Source organism: Gobius niger, assembly GCF_951799975.1.
Source record: "Gobius niger genome assembly, chromosome: 19".
NCBI classification, from domain to species: Eukaryota; Metazoa; Chordata; class Actinopteri; order Gobiiformes; family Gobiidae; genus Gobius; species Gobius niger.
In genome coordinates, this window is record NC_136870.1 from 6,014,684 (window position 1) to 6,040,188 (window position 25,505).

At 40.5% G+C, this 25,505-nt stretch overlaps 2 protein-coding genes across 2 annotated transcripts in view; both read left to right on the forward strand.

The window, feature by feature from the left end:
• The first annotated feature begins 847 nt into the window (after positions 1-847).
• On the forward strand, positions 848-15,123 carry daglb (diacylglycerol lipase, beta). The gene is made up of 15 exons (XM_079577974.1): positions 848-1,532; positions 3,043-3,194; positions 3,352-3,526; positions 4,697-4,964; positions 5,296-5,418; positions 5,499-5,626; positions 6,376-6,502; positions 6,582-6,665; positions 8,165-8,242; positions 8,335-8,415; positions 8,739-8,866; positions 9,555-9,623; positions 9,800-9,872; positions 11,830-12,083; positions 14,104-15,123. The coding sequence occupies exons 1-15, from the start codon at positions 1,438-1,440 to the stop codon at positions 14,297-14,299; spliced, it is 2,031 nt and encodes a 676-aa protein (XP_079434100.1). The 5' UTR covers positions 848-1,437; the 3' UTR covers positions 14,300-15,123.
• A 4,025-nt stretch (positions 15,124-19,148) lies between these two features.
• The window catches only part of spag9b (sperm associated antigen 9b), a 45,382-nt gene continuing 39,025 nt past the window's right edge, over positions 19,149-25,505 (forward strand). The window contains exon 1 of the mRNA XM_079577943.1: positions 19,149-19,790. Within this exon, the coding sequence (XP_079434069.1) occupies positions 19,491-19,790 (300 nt within the window). The 5' untranslated portion in view covers positions 19,149-19,490. The remainder of the gene's footprint in view (positions 19,791-25,505) is intronic.

Consider the following 25,505-nt stretch of genomic DNA (forward strand, 5'->3'; position numbering starts at 1 on the left):
AGGCACGCAAAATGGTGTCCTAAAAGAAAAGACAGGTTCTACCGAGATTTGAACTCGGATCGCTGGATTCAGAGTCCAGAGTGCTAACCATTACACCATAGAACCACGTGTTAGACATAAGCGAGTATGTAATTTAATAAAATAACAGGATCCTAGTATTACAACACATTCGCCAACACTACAGACGGTTTCTTTTACTGTTCAGCAAGCGCAACATTTTTGCAAGACACTGAAATCTACTTATATAATAATAACTACTACTACTACTACTACTACAATAATAATAATAATAATAATTAAATAAATAGAAACATCATATATGCCACATTTTCATAATCCAAACCCATGTCTAAAGTACTCCAAACAAAACAAAATCAATAAACCTATAACTAACATACATGCTGTCGCTTTTACTTTTGTGTTCTTACTTTCCTTTGTTCCTGATATTCTTTGCGATTTTGGCAACGAAAAATGCTTCGAATGCGACGTAAGGAAAGAAGAAATGATTGTGAATGTGTTCGAATATATCTACTTGTAAATTAAAAATAAAAATAAAATAAATCACTCACTATATACTAGATTCTTCCTTAGAGCAAGAATAATTAAGTGAGGAAATAAATAAATAAATAAATAAATAAATAAATAAATAAATAAATAAATAAATAAATAAATAAATAAATAAATAAATAAATAAATGCAATTGTTAAAAAAGAATAATACGGTGAATTTGTAAATAAAGTATAACGTTGAACATTATCCATAACATACCAAGAGAGGGCGCGGTTACCTCAAAAACATCAAAGCGGAACCTTTGTTCGGTGGTCTTTGTTCCACTGCGGTGGAATTATCCAAATGCTCACAGCTGGTAAGCAAAACAAATCAGCCTCGCGATATCAAATTAAAGATAATTTAATTTTGCCTACTTTTAAACGAAGCATAAAATGAAGAACATCTTTTAAACTTTTTTTGCTTTTATACATTTTTGGCGTGTAACGTAATCGTGCACGATAAACATGTGAATGGCTGGCTGGGACAATCTTGAGACATTTAACGTCAAAGCTAATGCTACAAGCTAAAGACAGTCACGCGAAAGTGAACAATCCCGTTATTTAATTGTGACTTTAGGTCCGCTGTTGGGTGTGACTTGTTTTGCTGCTTGTCAACCACCCATTTCACAAAGACATCGCCTCCAAAATAAAACGAAAATGTTTGGGTTTAGCCACTGATCCAGCTAGCCTACACAGGTAAACGAAGGTTGATCACTTGGACTGAAGCCGTTAGATAAGCTTAGGATTTCGGACATGGGTGAAGTCTGTTATCGATCCGCTCATTTGGATGTGATGTAGTCATGTGGTAGTGTATATGACTGAATCCCCAAACGGAGGCGGTGCAAAGCTGTTTTACTGTCAGTGAGCTGTCAGCCTCTGTCCCCTCACGATGCCTGGGATGGTGGCGTTCGGTCGGCGCTGGGGCATCGCCAGTGACGACCTGGTTTTCCCTGGATCCTTCGAGATGCTGATCCGAGTGCTCTGGTAAGTCATCATACAGCTAGGCCAAATAAAAAAAAAAAATAGAAAGAAACAAAAGTCACCATCTGGATTGAAATGGCCTGGGTGTGGCTGCTGCAGTTGCTGAGGTCAGGTCTAGCTCAAATAGTAAAATGGGTGGATCAGGGAGCATCATTTTCACACATGGATTTACCCCATTGAGAATCGTTTGGATGTGCTGGAAAAGGCTTTGCGCAGTGGTCACACTCTCCCACCTTCATTATAGATATTTGTGAAAATTGTATAAAACTCTAGATGGAAAAGTAGAAGTAACAGTGGATATTGTTTACTGTTTGCTACAAAAATGTTCTGAAATGCAACAGGCACTCAAAATATTAGATAGAAAACCTGCTCCACACGACTACTGTAGCATTGTGAAGAAATGTAAATTATTCATTGTAAGTTTAGTGTGTAAAAGTCTTCATGATTTGGCCTCACAACCCCTGAGAATGTTTGTGAAATCTTGTGTCGAGGCAGGACTTGGAACAACACAAGCTCCTTGAGGTCTTTAGGTCCTCTGCTTTTGGACAGAAGCTTCTCTGTGAAAGCTGCGGGATGTGGAACTCGTTTTGTTTGGGACAGTAGCACCTTGCAACAGTTTCAAGTTAACCTGAAGAAGGGGTTGAAAGACGGTCAGATTTGTGATCATTAGCACAAAACTGGTTAATCAGATTAAAAATGTAAGAAGATAACATTTTTAAAAGCTGTAAATAATTGAAGTTGCAATTGTAAATACTGTAAATATATGATTTTAATGTTTGTTGAAGTGATCCTTTTGCTGGTGCTTTGTCTTTATTTTATATTGTGATCGGACTCTTCAGTGAGAATGCTCATGGTCCACTGTATAAACCTGTTGTCACTTTGCCTCTGCCCGGGGACGTTGTGCAATGTCCCTGTCAAGTAAATAAATAAAAGGAAATGCTTGTGATCCTCGCGGTCGGACACCCAGGAATTTTGGACTGCCTCTCCAAAGTTACAAAGGTGAAGGGCCAAACATCAGGCAGCAGCTCATAGGAAAGCATGGAGTACACGTGCAGTAGACACTACAATCCTAAATCTCAGGCACAGTAACCAAACCACAGTATGATGGAATGTAAAATAAAGACACTATATGTTGATGGTACTTGCTGACAAGCAGCTGCGACAAAGCCACAAACTGTAGAAAGAAACATGCTCCAAATGTTGGACTAACCGAGACTAACCACAACATTCCCACAGAATCCTTCTCATGGGTAACTTTTAAAAGGTTTCTCTCACATATGATTGATCGTCCTAAACCTCGGATGACTCTTTTGCTTCAGCCGAATCCACACCTCAGTAATCCTGATCATGTACAGGTGCATTTACCCCATTTTTAACCACGAATGGACGCTTTAGAAAAGAAAATGAAGTTTAAGTTTGGCCTGATGCGACGGACCCGAGATCAGTTTGGCCTATTCATGGTAGTTCAGTAATAAATGGCTTATTAACCCGTGTTTGTGATTTACTTGTGCAGGTGGATCGGCACGCTGATCCTGTACACCTACCACAAAGGGCACTTCGACTGCCACGGGGGAGGAGTTCTTCACAGCTACCTGGTCGGATTGTTGACCATCCTCGGCTTAATTGTCTTCTCTTTGGGGGCGATTGTTTACGTCAGCGCACAAGGTAACGCCGCACACAGCTGAAACAGAAAGGAACCATACACAATAACTCACTGCTATTGTAGAGAGGGGCACATCATGGACAGTGCAGGTTTTTTTGCAGACTTCAACAAGGAATAATTTAGGATCTTGGTTTAAAAAGAGTGTCTTTGTTTTTGCAGGCACAATTACCAACCCGGGTCCGCGGCGCTCCCTCACTGCGCTGGTGTACCTGCGGGCCCTCCTGTACCTCCCCGAGCTGGGCTGGGCCTGTCTGGGGGCTGTGTGGGTGTCCGATGACAGTCAAGGATGCGATCCGGCCACTGTGGGCGCGGTCATTGCGGCTGTCGTTGCCAGGTCAGCTGTGGTAGAGACGCTCAATGAGTGCTTTTAGCTTTACAATACAGGAACAACATGCCTCAGAAAAGATTCAAATGTGACAGCGCTCGGAAAGCAAGTTTATTTGTAGAGCACAATTCATACACTAGGAGTTCAAAGAGCTTCACAGCGGCGTAAAATAACAAGAAAACAGATCAAATCAATCCATAAAACATCAACATCAAAATGACTGAATTACAGGAAAAAGCAAGAGTGCAGATAAAATGGAGATGTCACAAGAGGCGCAACAGGAAGCAAGGAAGGGACAAACAAGGTGGTATCCAGGCAAGACTCGCAGCTAAAAAAAACAGGAAGGAGGAGGAAGGAGGAGGATGAGGAGCTGACCGGTGCAGGACACCACGCTCTGAAACAGGGACAAACCCAGGAGATGGTTCACCTGAGCACAATTTTGTCGTAGGCTTGAATAATGACAAATAAAACACTTACTTACCTTCCTTAAAATACTGTCAATCTCATTTTCACTTCACTATAGTAACTGTTTTCGGCCAGCAGTTTATTTCTACTGTGTCCCTGACCAATGTAAGTGCCTAATGCACTGGGTCCCGACCATTTATGTCGTGCGTACATTTATAAGTAAACTCTACCTTGAGAATCCTGCCACATGTTTGTACAAAGTGATCAACCGATTATTCAATGTTTACTAGTGTGTTCATAATGAAGACAAGATAATCTCACATTCAAACATTTTACTGAAAACATCATTCAAATGAACCTTCCTTTGAAATTTTTTTTTTTTAAAATATCACCCAGTTTCACCTCCGTATCGCTGGTTGGGAAACACTGACCTAATGCATTGGTTCTCAAAGTGGGGGTCGAGAACCCCCAGGGAGTCATTGGACACTGAGGTGGGATCACGAGATCATCATCTGATTAAGTGTGTAACAAATACTTTTTGAATGTTCTACTGTCTCTGTAGTAAATTAAAATAATGTACTACTTTTAACAAGTTTTAACTGGTTAGCTTAAGGGAGTATTTACTGTAGGTTTGCAATTTTATTTCTTATAATGCAACACTGCTTTTTTTGAACAATCTTGACTCATTATCCAATCAAATGGAACAATGTGAAAAAGAAATACAAAAGTACAAAAAGTCTAACTTCTTCCTTCTGCTCCTCTCTCCCCTGGCAGTTGGATCATCCTGCTGTTCACGGCGCTGGGCGTGGTGTTCGTGTTCGACCCGATGGGCAGCCCTCGCTCCGGGCCGGGCTCCATGGAGCCCCTGGGTGTGCGGGACATGGAGAGCAGCGAGGGCAGCCAGTTCCTGTCCACCGCCCGCTCTGTCGCGGTCAAAGTGTGGGAGAGTCGCCTCAGGCTGCTGTGCTGCTGTCTGCCCCACGACGACAGCCACAGAGCCGCCTTCTCCAGCATCGCGCAGCTCGTCAGCGGATTCTTCTCTGTAAGGACCAGCCCCCAGGAGACCGGACACTGTTCTGCTCACAGTGTCTGGCAAAATAATTCTCTCGTACAGGGATGCCCAAAGTTTGATTAAGCCCATAATGTAATAGTTGGATTTGAATAGACTAGTCACTAACAGCAGCATGTCACCAAACATACGACTGTAACTAAAGGATATTTAATCATGCTGTCTACTGTTGATTTTTCCACAGGCATAACAGTATTGCTCTGAGCTGACACTTAACTAACTCTGCTGGAAAAAAAATGCTTGGAGTTATAAATGTCCATACGGTTAGAAAACAATATGACAATGGCGCTGTTTCGGTCGGCAGGACACAGACCTGGTTCCCAGTGACATCGCGGCCGGCCTGGCTCTGCTGCACCAGGAGCAGGACAAGAAGGAGCAGAGCAGAGACCCGGACGTCATACTGACCCACAGCCCCTCGTCCCCCCTCGTGAGTGCGCCGGCCGTCCATCAGGACTCTTTACTCGTGTCCTCTTTATGTCTCCATGTCTTTTGTTTCGGCGCCGTCAGGGGGAGGATCTGGAGTCGGAGCTGGAGAAGGCGGCCCACTGCATGCAGTTTGCGGCGGCGGCGTACGGGTGGCCCATGTACATCTACTCCAACCCTCTGACGGGGCCGTGTAAACTCTCCAAAGACTGGTAAGAGGATCGTTACAATTGAAAACATGGTTGGACTTTGGTTTGGTCCCCACTCGTAGAATTAAATGTAAAATAGCAGCAACAGGCGGCATGTCAACAGCGGACACCTATTCATACTCACAGGCCTCTGCAGAGGGAGGGAAGTCCTGATCGTGTGGCATTACACGACTCCTCTAGCACAACTAGGGGCACGGGCAGTGATGTAATCTACGTGATAAGCAGGTTTATACTGTATAACCACTAGGAAGCCTGCAGAATTACCGTATAACCACCAAAAATTGGGAAAAGATACATATCACTTGTTTGTGCAGTGTTATTTTTTCCTTTTGGAGTAAAGTACCAGTGCACAATGTCTCAATGTTTAAATATTAACCTAACAATATTAACTGAAAGCAGATTTGCATAGTTTGGTTTTCACTTATAAACAAAACTAAAATCCACATGGCTAATTTGCGTATTATACTGTGCTCCTAAATGAATAAAAAAGGTGTCTTGATGGGATGATAGCCCCCTGGTGTCTCTGGCAAGAAAGCCGCAAATGCAACTTCGCTGCACCGGGTCGGAGTCACCAATACACACTAATGGAATCTCGAAGAAGAAGCTAACAGGCTAACGGGCAAAGCTAACTGTGGGCTAGCGACACTTAAGCAGTTTTTACAGCCAAGTTTGAGTGAAAAAATGATCTCCATGGTGTAATTGGATGTACAATATCCCTAATACCCGAACTAAAATGCTCTAAACTGTCGCAGCTGTAAAAGTCGGGCGTCCGAGTACGAGATCGTGGGAGGAGACCATCTGGGCTGTCACTTCTCCTCCATCCTGCACAGCACCGGCCTCCACTACAGAGACTTCATCCACGTCAGCTTCCACAACCAGGTACACACTTTTCTGATTTCTCCTGCTACAGCTGCTGATGCCTGTTACTACCACTTTCTGTTTGCTTTGCTGTCGTCAGATTTACGAGATCCCGTTCTTCGTGGCTCTGGACCACAAGAGGGAGGCCGTGCTGGTGGCCGTCAGAGGCACGCTGTCCCTGAGGGTGAGCGACGCCGGGGTCTTTAGGATCACAGCTGTGTTGATTTAAAACACTTCCATTTCCTCTTTTGCTGTTTAAAAATCAAAGATAAGCGTAGAGCACACAGAAACGGCCTCGTGAACTCCTGTATCGCAAACTGTGGCGAAATGAGACAAAAGGGGGAAGTGAGAGTAAACTAGCTCCGCTGGCAAACAGAAACTAACGTAGGTCTGACAATTTGTATTTGTATGTAACTGTTGTGTAAAACATGTACAAAAGTCTGCGTGGCTACATTTAGAAGTTTTTTTTTAAAGGAGCTAGCTCATTCAAAAATAAAACAAAATGCAATTAATATATCAACTAAATAAACCATACATTTAAACCTGGCTCGATCCTTTATACAGATTTCATCGCTGAAAATACATTTTTATGCTTAAAGGTGCATGATGCAACTTTTACGCACAAATATCCACTTTTGTTTCCCATATAAAAAGTTGCACAATGCACCTTTAACACACTGAGTGCTACTGTTTTTGGGATTTAGCTGTAGAGTGCCAACAATCCAGACCATTTTTCATGATATTTGTAGCACCACAGCGCATTCAATGTTATAGCTATAGACACATGCTGTGGCCCGTTTGAAAGGTGAGACTCTAAGCTCTCCGTAGGTGAAAACAGTTTTATTCTACGTGCCTCAGTTCCTGAGAAATCCAAAGCTAGTTTTGATCAGAATCACTGATATTTTTCTAGAAACGGAGATATTGCGTGTTTTATGAAAAACACTCCTCAACATTGTTGACATTGCATTTAAACAGCCTGTTTCTCAGATTGAAGACTTTAACAGGATGTTTCTCAGCCAGCTTTGTCAAACGTGCTCCAGAGAGTGAGAGAGAAGTGTCGGCTCTACAGCTGTTCACTACACAACACCACGCCCCCTTGGACAATAAAAAAAGAAAGAAAACGCAATAATATATATAAAATGTCCAGATCATGCCTTTGCACACGTTTTCGATCGTCATTTATCTCATCATAGAGCTACCAAAATCACACATAAGGTGTATTCAAGTGTCTAGTTTCATAATACCCTCCCCCCAAAAAATAAATAAAATAAAATAGTTTTTACGTTTTTCACTCAATGTGTTGAAGGAATTATGCAGCATTTTATGGGGAACATGGTGTTTTTTTAGGGTTTCAAGTGATGAATCTGTCTCCATGGTTATGTATACATTCCATCCAGAAAACCTACCAGAAACAAAAAACAAACAAACCTGAAATAAAATTGGTCCTGTCGCGTCCAGGAGCACACCATGAAAGAAAAGCAAACTGAAATATGCATTCATTTTATTTCCACATAAAAAGTCACATTTTTTTTAGGCAAACATAAAATGACAGAAAACTTTCAATACATTTTTATTTTCTGTCAACAATGTACTGCAAATTTCTATCTCTAAATCCCCCGCCCCTCCTCTAATCACCTGCAGCATCTTGCCCTAAGTGTGTGTGTGTGTTGTTTTTTTCCCCAGGATGTCCTGACTGACCTGTCGGCTGAATGTGAAAACCTGCCACTGGAGGGCGTCATCGGGGCCTGCTATGCTCACAAGGTAAACAACGCTCTTCCAATCCTCCACTTTTGTTATTGTACAGTGAAGGTATCCAAAGTAGCTGAATGCACGCGTGTGTGTGACTTTTGCAGGGCATATGCCAGGCGGCGGGTTATATCTATAAAAAGCTGATGAATGACGGCATCCTCAACCAGGCCTTCTCCATTGCACCGGTGAGTACAAGGACTTGAAGGCGAGACGCTGCAGGTGAATAGGGACTTTCTTTTTTTCTTTTTAAATTTAGTGAAATCAATTTGAAACATTTGCTGTAGATTATTGACATAAATATGAGAAAAAGATTTATTGCAAGCCTATTCTTAAGCGCAAAAGACTGGAAAGTTTGGAGTCTGTAGGAGCTGCTGGAGCGGAGATGAGGTTGCAAGTGTAAAGAAACCTTTTTAGAGAAAGCGAGTCCTACAGTGGACGTATTATCGGTCTCCCAGAATTCCATTGCCGTCCAGGATTGTAAATGCTCTTGTGTGTCGTGTCAATGCAGGAGTACAAACTGGTGATCACCGGTCACAGCCTGGGCGGGGGCACGGCGGCCCTGTTGGCCGTCATGCTGAAGAATTCCTTCCCCACACTCAAGTGCTACTCCTTCTCACCACCGGGGGGCCTCGTCAGGTATGGACTGCACTCAAACTGTGGCACTGACGCATTTTTTTTCTATACCAGTACTTTAACATTACTTGGTTTTCGAGACCTATACTTAAATATTTGTCGTCTAGAACCAGAAAGCAGAACAATTAAGTGTGGAAGATCAGCAAATTTACAATATCTGGTTCATCTTCAATGTCAGGAAATGTGTGAAAAATGGGGAATAATTTGAGGAAAATTGCAAGATATTGTGGAAAAAATAAGAAAAAATGTGGACAAGAAATGGAGGGAATATTTGTATTGGAAATGTAGCAAAATTTCGGGGAAAAAATTGGGAAAAGGAGAAAAAATCAGGGCAAAAATTAGAAAAAATTGGGCAAAAAAAATAATAATTTGGGAGTATTTTAGATTTACTATTAGATTAACTTAATAATAAATGACTCAAAAGGTGCGTGAGACAAAAAAAGAGTTAGGAAGCAATGTTTTAGACAATCATTTAGTATTTTCGATGAGACTTATAGAGTGAAAATGTTGAGTAATGTAGTTTGTAGTTTGAATCCAATTTAATGCTTTTTAATGAGCGGCTCGGAGAAAGTTTGCGGCTCAGGTTTCCAGCTGAGAATGATGGCTTGTATCTAGGTTTTATCACAGGAAGCTCCCGTGACTGCCAGGGTAGGATTTTAACTTTTTGTCACATTTGTTTATTTGTTTGCAGTAAGGCCTTGGCCGATTACACCAAGGACTTTGTTATATCCGTAGTTTTGGGAAAAGATCTCGTTCCCAGGTAAGACATTTTCACGACTCTTTCTACTTTCTCATATTTTGAGCGTGGAAAAAGTGCATCGGCCTGTGTGACTCGTCTTGGATCTAATTTTGGAACTGCCCTGTTATTAAAGGCGCAACACACATGCCCTCACTTTCCTCTGCTCGTTGTTTATTTGACTGTGCTTTCACGTGCAGATTAAGTCTTCCAAACATGGAGGATTTGAAGAGGAGAATTCTGAAAATAGTGTCAAACTGCAACAAACCAAAGGTGAGAAACGCCCTGGCTATTTGACAGAACCTTTGGAATGATAGTAGTACGTGGGATTATGCAGCTCATATCCATGCTCCATCGTGAAGTTATTTTACAGAGATTCATCTAGAACCACATGTAACTTCAGCTTTTACATCCAAAAATGTACAAAAATGAAAATGTCTAAACCATCAATTATATATTTTTGAAAAAGACAGTGTGAAAATTACCCCACTGGTTTATTGAAAATAAAAAGCTTATGTTTGCTTCAATCAATTAATTAATTATCAATTAATTCTATTCAAGTTTTTTTTTTTTTTACTGAAAAACACATTGAATATATACAGTGAGTAATTAATTATTGAATACAAATTAACCATGTTTATATTTTTGTTTACAGTATTTAGGGGCTTTAGATTTGCATAATTTTGATTCTGAACATGTGCTTTACCTGTGTTTTGAATTTACAATTAGGCTAATTGAGTTGAATATTTGTTGTACAATTGTTTGCGCATAAATAACACATACTGTCATTGATCAAATCTTTTCATAATTTGCTTGTAAATTGTGTCCCTCGTGGTCATTCAATAATTTGACGTTTCCCTCATTTCCTGCACCGCTTGTGCTCCTCAAAAACAAAGCTTTTTTTGTTTGCACAGTCAAAGGTCCCACACCAGGAAGAACAAAAACATGGAGGTCCCCCATTGTCGCGCTTTGTTTACGACTGCAGTTAGCCTCTTGGCTATTGCTAGGCTACACTGTTGTGCTTTGCTAACACATTATTAACTGCATTTTTGGCAACTGCTACCTGGGAACACATTTGGGACGACTACGATGACCGTCACTGTGTTAGCTTGTTTAAGCTAGGTGCCGAATTTGAGACAGCTAGCTTTATTTACTCCTTTTTCAAATGTCATGTCAAGGCAAGCCATTTAAAAAAAGCACATTAAGTAGAACAAAGTGCTTTACTGGCTCATACATATTATTTTAGAGTTTAAAGGCACGGCAGCGGCTAATCAGCTGCTTCTAGTGACCCTACCTAGCATAGCGTGATTATAGACAATACTAAAGGCTTAAAAATACTGCAAAATTCAGTTGTAACTTTTAAAATTGGTGAATATTCAGATTAAAATTGTTTTGTGGTCATGAGTTACCACATAGCTGATTAACACGTAATACATATTGGCTATTTCAAAAAATCTATTGGCAAAATTAACGGAAATGGACCCCACAAGTGGGGGACGAAAAATGATTTTTTTTTTTACATTTCTGACATTTGAAGACAGCATAATAGTGAAATTAAGCCGAATATGAAAATACAGTATCCAAACTAACATCATTAAACTCGATTTTTAGTGTGTTCTTCTATTCGTATAAAAGCTAATTACATTTTTCAGTGGGGGATCCCCGAGTTGTTGGTTGAGTGATGCCTGAAAAGTTTGGGAACCCCTGCCCTAGGATGACGAGCTGCGACCCCCCCACCCCCGCACACAAAAAGTTACTTGTCACATACAGTATTGTATGAAATGTTATTTTCCACACAAGGTTTTATTGAAGTAATCGATATACCTTTAGGACTGAAATTATGACCAATACAACACATACATTTTTGCAGACTCCAGTAGTGTTTCCATGCAGTTTCAGATGGAAAAAAAAGGCTCCCTGGAATAGGCTCCTGACCCACTGAAAATGGTTCCGTCACCCACGGTGGGGTCCCACTAGACGACCCACGACCCACCAGTTGAGAATCACTGGCCTATTTAAAGAGATTTTAGTCTAAAACGCTTTGTTTCCATATTATGTAGACAGAAAAGCGTTCGATTAATGGATCACTAACCATTTTACTGTTCCTGTTGAGTATACTGTTGACCAATGCTTTATTATACAGTTTTTGGCCACTCTACTTTAAAACCTACACTGCAGCGTAACTCGGACAATGTAAATACCAAAAAAAACTTTCCCCCCCGTGTGCCAGTACCGTATCCTGCTGCAGGGCTGTTGGTACGAGCTGTTTGGGGGCGAGCCAGACGACTTCCCCACAGAGATGGACAACCGCAGGGAGGAGGAGCTGAGCCAACCGCTGCTGGGGGAGGAGTCGCTCATCATCCGCCACTCCTCGTCCTATCAGAGCCTGGCGTCTGACGATTCCCCCGCCCACACCGCCACGCACCTGCCGCTCTTCCTGCCCGGGCGCGTGCTGCACATCACCGAAGAGGGGCCCTCCAGAAGGTAAGGGGTTACAAAGGTACTGAGGCGTGCTGGCCCTTTATGAAACATGTATAACGCAGGGACAGACGCATCGACTCCACAATGTTATTGTCCAACATAGCCAGAAGTTTGCTGATTTGATTTTGTAATTGCCCATATATGGTGTTGTTCAAATTAGTTACAAAAATATATTACTTTTTTCAGTATCTAAGGAATTTATCATGTTACTTAACTTCTTACCACCCGCCTAAACCAAATGCATTCTGTCCTCTTTGGCTGTTATATAGGCCTGTGTAACACCTCATTTGAAAGCTAAGACCCACAAAACTGATCTTTTTCCTCGTGTTATTGCTGTGTTGTGTCACATTTTGTTGAATTTTTGTCACATTTTTGTTGAATTTTTGTCACAATTTTGTTGAATTTTTGTCACATTTTGTTGATTTTTTGTCACATTTTGTTGATTTTTTGTCACATTTTGTTGATTTTTTGTTGATTTTTTGTTGATTTTTTGTTGAATTTTTGTCACATTTTTGTCACATTTTTTTGTTGAATTTTTGTCACTTTTTGTTGATTTTTTGTCACATTTTTGTTGAATTTTTGTTGAATTTTTGTCACATTTTTGTTGATTTTTTGTTGAATTTTTGTTGAATTTTTGTTGAATTTTTGTCACATTTTTGTTGAATTTTTGTTGAATTTTTGTTGAATTTTTGTTGAATTTTTGTCACATTTTTGTTGATTTTTTGTTGAATTTTTGTTGAATTTTTGTTGAATTTTTGTCACATTTTTGTTGAATTTTTGTCACATTTTTGTTGAATTTTTGTTGAATTTTTGTCACATTTTTGTTGTGTTTTTGTCACATTTTGGTTGAATTTTTGTCACTTTTTGTTGAATTTTTGTCACATTTTTGTTGAATTTTTGTCACATTTTTGTTGCGTTTACATCCTTGTTTTCTTCTCACTTTTTGTGGCTATTTTGGTGCTTTTTTCCCCAAGAAGCTTTTTGATTAGGGTAAAGCCAAACTGGAGAAAATGAGAGTTAAGAGGTTAAACAAAATGCAGGAGTATATTAGTCATTACAATTCAAATAACTGGAGTTACAAGTGCATTTAAATGTATGAATGAAAAAAAGCCAAACTCCCCCCAAATATAATACAGAACAAAAATCAAGTTGGACACTGGTGTAAGAGATATTTGTAGCATCATTACTATTTTTAGTTTATATTTCACCAAAAGTAACTCAAAAGTAACTCAAAGTAGTGTAACTCTGTGACATTTTCGAAACAAACATAATACATGTTTATAGCTGTAACTGCTAATATAGATTATATCACATTTTTAAAGTAACTTGCCCAACACTGGTTATTTATGTACAAATGTGGACCGTTGAAACACATGCATTCATAATTCAAAGTAAAGTTTAAAGTACTTGTGGAGCAGTAGGTGAAAGAGCAGGTCTTCCCTTTATGTTTTCCACACGGCAGGCCTGAATATTTTGTGGGTATTCCCAAAGTCGTCGTCTATATACATAGGGCAGTGTTTCTCAAACTTTTCACCCCAAGTAAAACCTCCGAAAATGTTTTGGCTTCCTGTCAAAACTAGGACTAAACAGTGACTCCTGTTTCTAAACAAGGAATGTCAAAGCATACTTAAAATTGAAACAAAACGAAAACTATACTAACTGCACCCCTCCTTGAACTGCCACCTTAACGTGGTGGAGGGGTTTGAGCACCTGAATGATCCTGGAGCTCTGTTGTCGGGCTTCGTGCTCCTGGTAGGGTCTCCCAGGACAGGTCCTAGTTGACGGGTCAGACAAAGAGCGGTTCAGAAGCCCCTTATGAGAGACCAACAGGCCCAGTTATGACCATGGGGTCTGGTTCAATGTGATTTGGGCAGCTCCAATGGCTGCCACCACGACCCGGCAACGGACAAGTGGAAGAAGATGGATGGATTTACTAGCTATAACTGCGCTATAACACACTGTTTATGTGGCAAATTACAATAAATGAGTTGTTGCATGTTATTTAACCATGCCTTGTCTCCAGGTCGTGCTTCTCCCGGGTGCGTTACCGTGCCGACTGGTCCAGCGAGATGTCCTTCCGCAGTGTCTTGATCAGTCCGCGCATGCTGACGGACCACATGCCCGACGTGGTGCTGCGGGCGCTCCTCAGCCTCACCACCGAGCGGCCCTTTTCCCTGTGCCCTTCCATGGCCGCCCACAACCAGCACAACCCCATCTGAAAGCGCCATTTTACAAACTGTTCTGCTGCCCGCGTGCGCGTACGCCCCGGGACGTTTCTCCAGCTGCGCTCTGGATCGCGAAGGCTTTTGTTTTTCGTTTTTTTTTGGGCTAATATTCTTTTGATTGTAAGCGGGAATTGAGATTTACCAGCCTGGCAACATCCATTCGCCTTTCCCAGTGTGTTGTTGAACAGAGGAAGGCAGTTGTGAGCGTCTTGGTCGCCATGGAGACGAGCTGGCGCTGTCCCGCTCCCAGCCAAGTTTACGAGTCAGGTCTGAGGAAAGGCGAGAAACCCAACATTTGAGTTTTTGGGGGTGATTTTTCAACACTTAAGAAAAAACCAGTAATAAAATCAATACTTGTTCCGCAGTGTGGCTTTAAAGACTCGCCCAGGCTATTCGAATGTGATGCGTGTGCAGTAGCAAGAAATTGATCCAATGTGACCGCCATCTTTGTTTCCACTGTTTTGATCCGGCGAGAATGTACCGGAGGAAATCTACGGAGCATGACCGACTTTGTGTGCGTTCAGAATACAGTGGGAAAGACCTATGGTTAGCCAGACTAGTGATTTACCCGAGGGCTATTCCAGAAAGCTAACATGATAACCTTTGTTTTTAAATCATATTTTTGAAGTGTATCATGAACTTCAGAAATTCAAACTACATTTCTATTCTTATACACCTTTGGGATTCATATATTTCTTAAAAAATCCCTTTCCCGTTGCAGTCAAACACATACTCTGACTGGAGTAGGCAATTCCTTCATAAGAGGTTTTCAAAGAACTGAACAATATTAGGGAAAATGCACTGCCTGACCAAAGATTAGCTGTTTCAATACACTTCATTTTTCACTAAGATCTTGATGATATTGATGATGGGAGAGCATGACCACTGTGTAAAGCCTTCTCCGGCACATCCCTAAGATTCTCAATGGGGTTAAGATGGGTAGAGTAGCTAAAATGTTTACTCAAGTAAGAGTAACTTTAATTTGAAATAATTTTACTCAAGAAGTTAAAAACTGATGTGAAAATGGTGTTTTCTGGCAGTGTAGTATCCAGTTGCTTTTTGGTTTCTTTAGGTATTTACACAATAAGACCGTCATGTAATGAGATTCTCCAGAGGTAACGTCGCCAAAATAATTGCACCATTTTAATTGCAGTTTTAGGAAGACACTACTTGTGCACATCAGGAATAGTTTTAAGGAATAGCCCTCTGCTGGGTTTATGTCGTAAACCTAGCATATGAGGTTGGAGCACAACTTGTTACCAAGCACTTTTAATACAATAATTTAAATGTTATTTTATTTGTTTTGTCGCGTGTCTTTCCGGAACTTAATGCCATGGTTGAAAAGAATGTGCGTTGTGTACAATACAGTTGTATATTAGTCAGTGTTGTTGTGTGTGTGACTGCTGTTTGATAGCTCCATAGGTTGCGTTCACGAGGGCTGTCTTTGAAAGAAACAGAAAATTACAAATTTAACCTGACGATCTTTAGTTCGGTATTAGTCTTACAAACTTGTTATTTTAATCCTATAGCTAAATGTTTTTTCAACATCAATACTCTCCCCAGAATATATTTGTCATCACTTTATACCCCATGGACATTTGTTTATTACAGAGCATGATGTATTTTCTACATAATGAAGATCCAGCGACACGGAAAGGAACACAGTGGTTTAGTTTGTACAGTGAAGGGGAATATTAATGCAAATGTTAGCATCATGCTAATGCTAACCGCTAGCTTCGAGGCTAGTCCAGGAGACTTTGCAGAATCCGTTAGCCTGGTTATTGTATTTTCCCTACAGCCCTTAGCATTAGCCATCAAACATGGCCAAGTATGCATTATCCAGATGTTTTCAGCTGCTTGTCAACCCATCGGCCACATTTAGGTCAAAGCCTCGTTAGAAATCATTCATGAATATTACAGATCTTTTGAGATTTCACTTTAGATACAAATTGGCGTATAAAAGTGTCCTCTGAGCTAAATGCTAACTCAAATTAAGTTAAGCGTCTACTTTTTGTGGGGTCGGATACACATCCAATGGCCACCAAACCTCTTATAATGAGTTCATGATAACGAAGCCACAGAAATGTACCTCCCCGTATGTTAGTATTGCACTTGTTTTCCCTATTCATTTGTATGGGGATGGAATGTTCAACTTAAATCGGGTCCAGGATTTGACGGCGAACATAATGTGCACATTTGTAGGAACTGGCTCGGGGGCTCCAGGCTTTTCTGTGATTTCTATGATGCAGGAAGTCATCTCTAGTGTTTAAGTGAACTAACCTTGTGCGCCATGAAAAGGGACGTTTCTACTGACAAAAAGTGGTGTCACCATGGTTCATTTTCACAACAATTGAGACAACAATTAGAGGTATTAATCATAAACCAAATCAAATGTCTGCCTTTTTTAACCAAAGGCAAATCCATACAATTAGCAGCCCGTCAACTACATATTAATTTATAAGATCTTAAGTCACATGAACGCAACCTATTCCCCCTCTTTATGACTGAATACCGTGTTTTCACACATACTGGGCTGACTCCTATCAGTCACTGCGTTCCCTGAAGTACTTGTGTATGTGTATGGTGTGTTGTCATAACATCAGGGTGAACAGTGCCTAGGCTTTACCGAAAACAATGGGTCGGTCACTACTACTCGACGCCGGTTTAATTTTGTGCATGAGATTTACATGACGATTGTACCCGGACGTGATATTGTTTACATGCTGTGTGACTTTCAGGAAATATTGTTTTGTTGTCCATTGAGTCTGCTTGCATTTTCAAACACGGCGACACTCGCAATGGGCTCCGTGATGCAAATAAAAAAGTCAATCTTATACTTCGGTGTATTGATTGGTTTAAATAGTAGAAACACAATAATAGAAACATTCTTTGTTCTCATATGAAACAAAACAGCCTGTAAATCTGTCCATTGGAACAGTCTGGTGATATCATTTATTGCATTATCGTGGTGGATGTTGTATTTGCTGTTATGCAATAATTTTCTATTAATTTTGTCCCTAATCACAAGCATTATCACATGCTCTTCTTCAAAAGGAGAATTGTTTTGTACTTCTGCTTTGTAAAATGAGTGTTCCTGCCTCTAAAGGTCCCACCTGGCTCTTCTCTGTGGAGTTTGCATGTCTCACTGTCAGTGTAGGTTTCATTCATGTGCTCTGGTTTCCCCCTAACACTAAAAATATGTACAATAGAGTCCCCTCTGGTGCCAGAACTCCCCTGAAAAAGATGTCTGAATCTCAGTGGGACTTTCCTGGTTAAAAAATAAAATTATAGGTGCAAAGTAATTTCATATACAGTTTTATATTAGGAGAACTTTTAAGTATGTTTTTTTTTTTTCATATATTGCATTATAACAGCTGTTTAGTTAGTAAGTTAGTAAGAATTTAGGTTTCCAGCCAGGTTCCTCCCTCTGCCCCTCCCAGAACTTTTTTACCACGTGAACTTAGTCAAAACACCCAGACAACAGTCACAACATGGGGCTTCTTCACGAGCACAGTGGAGAGTCAGTTCCTGCAGATAAGCTCGCAAAACACATGGCCAGGCATATAGTCAAAATTACAATACATCATTTTAAAAATATATATGTATTCTTGCATAAATCAATGGATTTCAATGTAAATGTCTCATCAACAAATCCCACAGTAGTGCCTAGTGTAGGAGTGTTTTGCTAATGGACACAACCACACAGCATCAACTTTGTGATAAACCTCAACAATTAAGTTAGTCAAAAAATATATAGAGTCTTAAAGTAATATTAATCAAGTAAATATAGTTACCCAAACAATTACTCATGTACAAATGTTAACTTGGCAAATGGCCAGCTCATCATTGTACAATTTGTTCTCAGTAGAACAGGCGATAATAACAAGGAATACACAATTTTGTTAGATTATTCTTGATACAATATAACACTTCCACTTACTCACGGTGAAAGAGTAGTACAATATTTTAAAGAAGTAAAAGTGCTCCTACTTCAAAACATTAAGTGGAAGTAAAAATAACTGAGTGATAAAACGTCATCAAGTATCTACAGCTTCTAAAGCAGGGGTAGGCAACGTCAGGCCCGGGGGCCAAATCCGGCCCTCCAGCACAGAATCTCTGGCCCTCAATATGATTTTGAGAAATATTATTATGCAAATAAGGGATCAAAAACCTGTTAAAGTGCACTAAAAAGTGTCTTTTTCTAGTGTATTTTTTAAACGTCCTTCAATGCAGAACATCCCACTTGGTCATATATGATGTAAAACAGTGATTCTCAACTGGTGGGTCGGGACTCAAAAGTGGGGCGCGAGCCTATAGGGAACTTTTTTTTCAATATTTTCCATCTGAAACTACACGGAAACACACTGGAGTCTGTTAAAATTAATATCATAGGGCTGTTTTGATCACAATTTCAGTCTTAAAAGCAAATCTACGGCAATAATACAATATTTTATACGATGTATAACCAGACCAGTTTAGAACCACTGATGTAAAACATTGGCATTTGCAGAAAATGGTTCTTAACTTTAGGCTTCAATGTTGAGGTTCGGCCCTTGGTGTTTTGGCGATGATGAAAATCGGCCCTCCGTGACGCAAACTTGCCAACCCCTGTTCTAAAGTATACTTACAGTAAATGTAACAGAATAGTTAAAAAAAAAAAACTTTTTAATGACAACTATTCATGCTTCAGTAGTTAAAATCTGATAATTGGATACAAATCAATGTTTCTTTTTATAATAAAAAAAAGCAGTACACATGACTTTTTGTTTACCTATTTTTAAACTTGTGACAGGGTCAGAATCTCCTCCCCACACATGATCTCTCCCCACATCCCCGTCGGTTCCCATGATTCCGAGCGTCCGTGAACGCGTCCGCAGCACTGGAGCCTCATCTGTTGGACGCAGGGAAACTAATCAGCGGAGCCAAGTTAAGACTTCTGCCCCGCTGCGCTAGCTCCCTCCTGGGCTAGCAAGCTCCACAAGTCCCCCCCAAAACAAACGGACACTTTTTTTTTTTACAAGCACGGGGAAACATGCGTCGAGACAAAAAATAAGATGTTTTAAGAAAGTTTTCGCGCGCTGAAAGTAGCGACGCGGACCGCTTGTTGTGGCCAGTCGCAAGGGCTCGCTCTCGGCTTAGCACTTTGCCATTAGCCGTGAGAGGGGGAGAATAAGTGCAAAAAAACATGGAGCTGGACGAAGTAGTTTTGTACCACGATGACTCCGGCAACTCGGCCGTCATGTCCGAGAGAGTCTCCGGCCTGGCCAGCTCCATCTACCGGGAGTTCGAGCGGCTCATCGAGAGGTACGACGAGGACGTGGTGAAGGAGCTGATGCCGCTGGTGGTGGCCGTGCTGGAGAGCCTGGAGTCGGCGTGCGCTGTCAGCCAGGAGCGGGACGTGGAGCTGGAGCTTCTGAAGGAGGACAACGAGCAGCTGGTCACGCAGTACGAGCGGGAGAAGGCGCTGAGGAAACACGCCGAAGAGGTGAGCCCGAGTCCGGCTGGGGGAATACAAAAAGTCACAAAAACAGCGACGCTCGGAAACTATGTACAGTACAGTGTGTCCGTACAGATTTACGAATGCGCCCTGCCGAACCCCCGCGCATAAACCGCTCATTCTGCAATGTATTCAGTGGTATTGGCTTTAAATACAGAAACAGTGAAGTGTAAGTAAAAAGCTGTGTAATAGAGATAATTCCCTTATATTCGGCATGTTCTGGAAATACTGTAATCAAACTCATTACACTGTGACAACCCCCATTTAGATTTACTGTGCTCGCAGCCAAACCCAGGGCAAAAAACGCTAACTTTTCCATAGGATTGCATTATATTGTTTTTTACTATGGTGAAAAGTGAAATATAAGTTTATTACTGTGTAATAAATAACCTCGCTGTGTATTCGGGATATTTTCGATTAACCTTTGTCAAGCTTATTACATAGTAATGCCCTGCAGTTTAGATGTGGGCTGCAGTGCGCCCTGCCATAGCCTCCCCTGTACAAGTACCGCTCATATATTACAGTATTATTATACAAAGTGTAGTACCTTTTCAAGATAGTAACTGTGAAGTAAATCATAGAACCATGGTATGGATACACTGTCGTCAAACTGCTAAAACTATGATCCCTTGAAGTCAAATTAGTCAAATTTACTTTACGCCCTGCCAAATTTGGAACGGGACACGGTTCATTTGACAAAAACATCCAAGTATATTCACTTTTTCAAACGTAACAGTGAATTATTAATAAAATGCTGTCTAATATTTTACCAATTACCAATTATCTCAATGGTAGGCAAAAGGCCAAGTTCACAGTTAGGGGAGAAAGTGTCCATAGTGCCCTGCCATACCCTGTACAAATACCACTCAATTTACACAGTAACATAAAAGTATTTGAATTTAAAATGGTAATGGTGAAGTAAAACACATTTGGCCACATTTGGATTTCATGTGCACACATTTTCAACATCTTTTCCGTGAACATTAACCTGAAGACGCTTCGTTTACACTCGGTTGTTCTGTTTGGTGCGCTGACACTATGGATGGCTTTTTGTGTGGTCTTTCTCAGTGGAGCTTTTGGAGAAATATACCCATGCAAATCAGCCTGAAATTTGTTTATCTGGTCGCGGAGACTTTACAGATTGACTCTCACTCTTCTTGCTTGTTGAGCAGGGCTATGTGTGCCAATAAGTTTATATGGATTCATTCTATTGGCGTTATTGGCGCCGCTGTTTCCATTTGCCAGCTGCAGCCTTTTCTGTATACCATTACATGATAGACCTATTGCACACTAGGGCAAGATGACATGGCCTAAAGTTGATTTCACCATGTAAAAGAAATATATTCAGCGTTATAATTGACACCGGACAAAATATGGCTTTACAAAGAAGCTATTTTAAATGACATTTTTTGCGGTTTTCAAAGCATCACCCTATTTCTTCTCACTGCTGTCGGTGCCGCGGCAACCAAGACCAAGCGGTTACGCGCACGCGCAGAAGAAATGGACACTGTAGATGAGCTAGTCTTGACACTTCCGTGAGATCAGGGTGAAGACGCTCCAGATGCGAGGGATGTTAGCTTTTACGCTCCTTGCATGGTGGTCATCTTTGCCGTGACGTTGTTAGCACCGTGCTAAGGAATGCTAGCAGGCTATGCTACGACCTGTCAGAGCCCATCCAAGACACAAAGCCTTTCCTCGTTAAGATGATCTGATTCAAGCAATAGAAAAACTTCATTAACCTCTTGACCTCCACCTGAACCGAGCAAAGTGTCTTGAAAACAGAAAAACTACAAAAACGCGACAAAAAAGAGACAAAAACGCGTCAAAAAAGAGACAAAAACGCGACAAAAAAGAGACAAAAACGCGTCAAAAAAGAGACAAAAACGCGTCAAAAAAGAGACAAAAACGCGTCAAAAACGCGACAAAAACGCGACAAAAAAGAGACAAAAACGCGTCAAAAAAGAGACAAAAACGCGTCAAAAAAGAGACAAAAACGCGTCAAAAAAGAGACAAAAACGCGACAAAAAAAGAGACAAAAACGCGACAATAAAGAGACAAAAACGCGACAAAAAAGAGACAAAAACGCGTCAAAAAAGAGACAAAAACGCGTCAAAAAAGAGACAAAAACGCGTCAAAAAAGAGACAAAAAAGCGACAATAAAGAGACAAAAACGCGACAAAAAAAGAGACAAAAACGCGACAATAAAGAGACAAAAACGCGTCAAAAAAGAGACAAAAACGCGTCAAAAAAGAGACAAAAACGCGTCAAAAAAGAGACAAAAAAGCGACAATAAAGAGACAAAAACGCGACAAGAAAGAGACAAAAACGCGACAAAAAAAGAGACAAAAACGCGACAAGAGACAAAAACGCAACAAAAAAGAGACAAAAACGCAACAAAAAAGAGACAAAAACGCAACAAAAAAAGAGACAAAAACTATTGTAGGACTTAGTGTTCAAATGAGGTATTACACTGTTGCTCTCCAGTCGCAGAACCGTACAAAATGTGTTTGGTGTAGAGGAGATTAAGAGGTTAAAGCTCCTGCCCCTGAAGTCTCCACAGTCATGTTTCTGCTGCTGTAGCTGTAGCGTAGCATTAGTATAAAAATGCACCATATGGCCCAACGCTAGTTTGGATTGAATGCATTTTTAGGTCATATTTTATGTTCCAAAGCGCACCTGCCCCAAGCCGCGCCCCACACTCACCTGTCACTGACTTGTAGATACCTGTATGCCCATGCCTAGGTCAAAGTTTATCCACTCACTTGAGCCTTTTTAGTTTCAGATTACACTGAAACAACATCTGAACAATACTTTGTTTATCAAACTGGCAAACTTTCAGTCGTAATGTATATCTGTTGCTTTTTAAGTGAGGGGAACTTTTTACCACCTTCCCCTTCTCTTGGTTTAATAAGGATTTGATAGTCGCTTGACCTTGGATACTTCCAAACAACAGAATGTAATGAGTTAATGCTGTTTCATGTGAAAGTTCTTAACTCTGTCTAATCAGTTAATCATTATTGTTGAATGACTTTTACTTGTGCTATTACTTACTCTAATTATTATGCCTAAAGGAAAAGTGTGTAGCTCAGAAGTCGGCGGCTGAATGAGTGGCAGAGCAGGTTAGCCAGCGTCGATGTGTTCAATAATGGATGACATGTAGCAGCGTGTCGCTAACGGCGCGTGGTGAAGGCCGCCCCGAGCTCAGGTTCAGGGCGACAAATGCCCCGCTCCACCGTGAAGCCGAGCTGACTGACAGACCAGAGAGGGAGAGAGGGTAGGTCCTCTGGAAACATCCACAGGCTGATGTCATAGGGCTTTTTCCTATTTAAAGGCCCAGGAGGGAAAGGGTGGGACAGGAGCATGTGCGGAGGCGGAAAGGCTCATCGCAGTCGGATCGGAAAGCGTTTTAGAATTGGACAAACTCTGCGGTCTTGCCCTTCGGTAATACCAAAACATTCTGTCCCCATGAGATCTAATAAAACTCAAAATGAAGTACTTTATTAAATTATGTTGCATTCATTTCATAACGGTGTGCCTTACATATTTCTGAATGTACTGTTGCTGTTTAGAAATCATACAGGCTTGCAGAACTTTTAAGCATTCCAAATTGAATTGAGGTTTCTAGATTTGTGGTAAAATAGAGATTTTGTTTTTCTGTAATGGCATTTTCATCCTGGAGCCAAAAAAGTGGCCTCTCATTTCAAAGCCGTAAAAACACTTTACTTTCCTGGGTTAGAGTAGCGGTTTCTCACAAACTTGATTCATTGAAGTAACTTATTCGAGTAGTTTCTAAACATCTAATACATTTTTTTTTCTACTTTTCTACAGTACTTTTTACTTCTACTCGAATCGTCTCTGCTTTTACTTGAGTAAACGACATCGATCCTCTCAGTACTGTGGTGACAAAGGCTTTGTGTTGACATAAAAAAGAACATATAAAGTTGCGTTCACTTCTTCTTCCGTATATTTAGATTGATTAGATTTGGTTCATTGTGCTTTTGTTTACTTTGGAAATATCAGCTGCTCACATTTTTATGTCTTGCCTGTTGGAATTTCAATCATTAGACTTTTATGTTCAAATAGTAATTCAGTGCAGTGAAAGATTCAGTGGATGCATCTAGCAAAGGTCTGAACCCACACCATTATTTAGACTTGTCAGCGTAATGCAGCTCTTCCCCACACTAAAATGTAAGGTACTACTGCGGGTTACAATCATCTACAGTTATCGAAATTGCCATGGCGACGTCTGCCAACTTTACAAGAAACCTGAAACCAAGATTGGTCTGAGGGTCACAGTTGGCCCGCAGGCCGCACTTTGGGCACCACTGATTTATGATCAATGCTGAAATCGAGTGAATGCTGTTAATAAATACTGTTTATCTATTAAACACAGTAAAAAAAAGGCCTAACCGTAAAATATTTAGAATAAAAGTTGAAATGAATATATATTGTCATGACTTGAACCACTGCTCTAATCCTTTACAGTTCCTTTACAGTTAGCTATGGGGAGGGGGGTGGGGGGAGCAGTGTTGTCTGTTTGGAAGAGTGGGTGGTTGGGTGGGCGGGAACTGCTTTTAATCTGTAAAGCACTTTGTGTTACAACCTTGTATGAAAAGCGCTTTATAAATAATTGATTGATTGAGTTCTGTCTAAATGTTCACCAAATAGAAACAAGACATTTTAATTTTATGTTTATTTAATCTCTTAATTCCCGCCTTTTTTTTCTTCTTTTTTTTGTCTCTTTTTTTGTCACATTTTTGTCATTTTTTTGTCTCTTTTTTGTCAAATTTTTGTCAAATTTTTTGTAATTTTGTGTCAAATTTTTATCACATTTTTGTCATTTTTTAATCACATTTTTGTCATTTTTTTGGTCACATTTTTGTCATTTTTTCGTCCATTTTTTGTCAATTTCTTGTGACATTTTTGTGACATTTTTGCCACTTTTTCATCAATTTTTCGTCACTTTTTTGTCAACGTTTTCGTCACTTTTTTGCCACATTTCCATCATAGTTTTCGTCTCAGTTGTGTTGCTATTTTCACAGCTTTTTATTCCAGAAGCTTTCGGACTGGGGTAAAGCCGAACTGGAGAAAATGTGCTCGGTTCAGGTGGGAGGTAAGGGTTTAATCATTTGAAATAGAATATTATTATTAGCGTTATCTCGGTAAGGGACCTTTACATGACTAAAAAATGCACTAATGAACAAATCATCTTAACATTGATTCTTTCGATGAATCCCTTCACATTTTAAAGCTGCCCTAAGCGATCTCTTTTTGACTTTGTTTTGTCAGTGGTGAACCCTCCCCTCCTGACCTGGCTCCTCCCCCCTCAGCCACGCCCCTCACTCCCCTCCACCATAGACCACACGCTGCTCTGATTGCATTCAATGAGATACGGATATCTCATTAATCCACATTCATCAGCATAAATAAGATATCAAAATAAAAATGTTAAGAGTTTTTTATGATTTGCTAAACAAACAAATTTAAAATGAAGTTGCAGAACTTTGTTTTCCCGCAACCCTTTAACGCCTCACTGCCTCAATGTACACAGTGGCAGTGTAGATATCGGATTATTAAACAAACGGACATTTCTGCTGCATCAGAGCAGGTCGGTCAGATGTTTGTCAGTTCACCATCTTTTTGTCAACTTCTCTCTTCAAACATGTGCGATCTCTTCACGCATTTATGGTTTATTTCAGACCT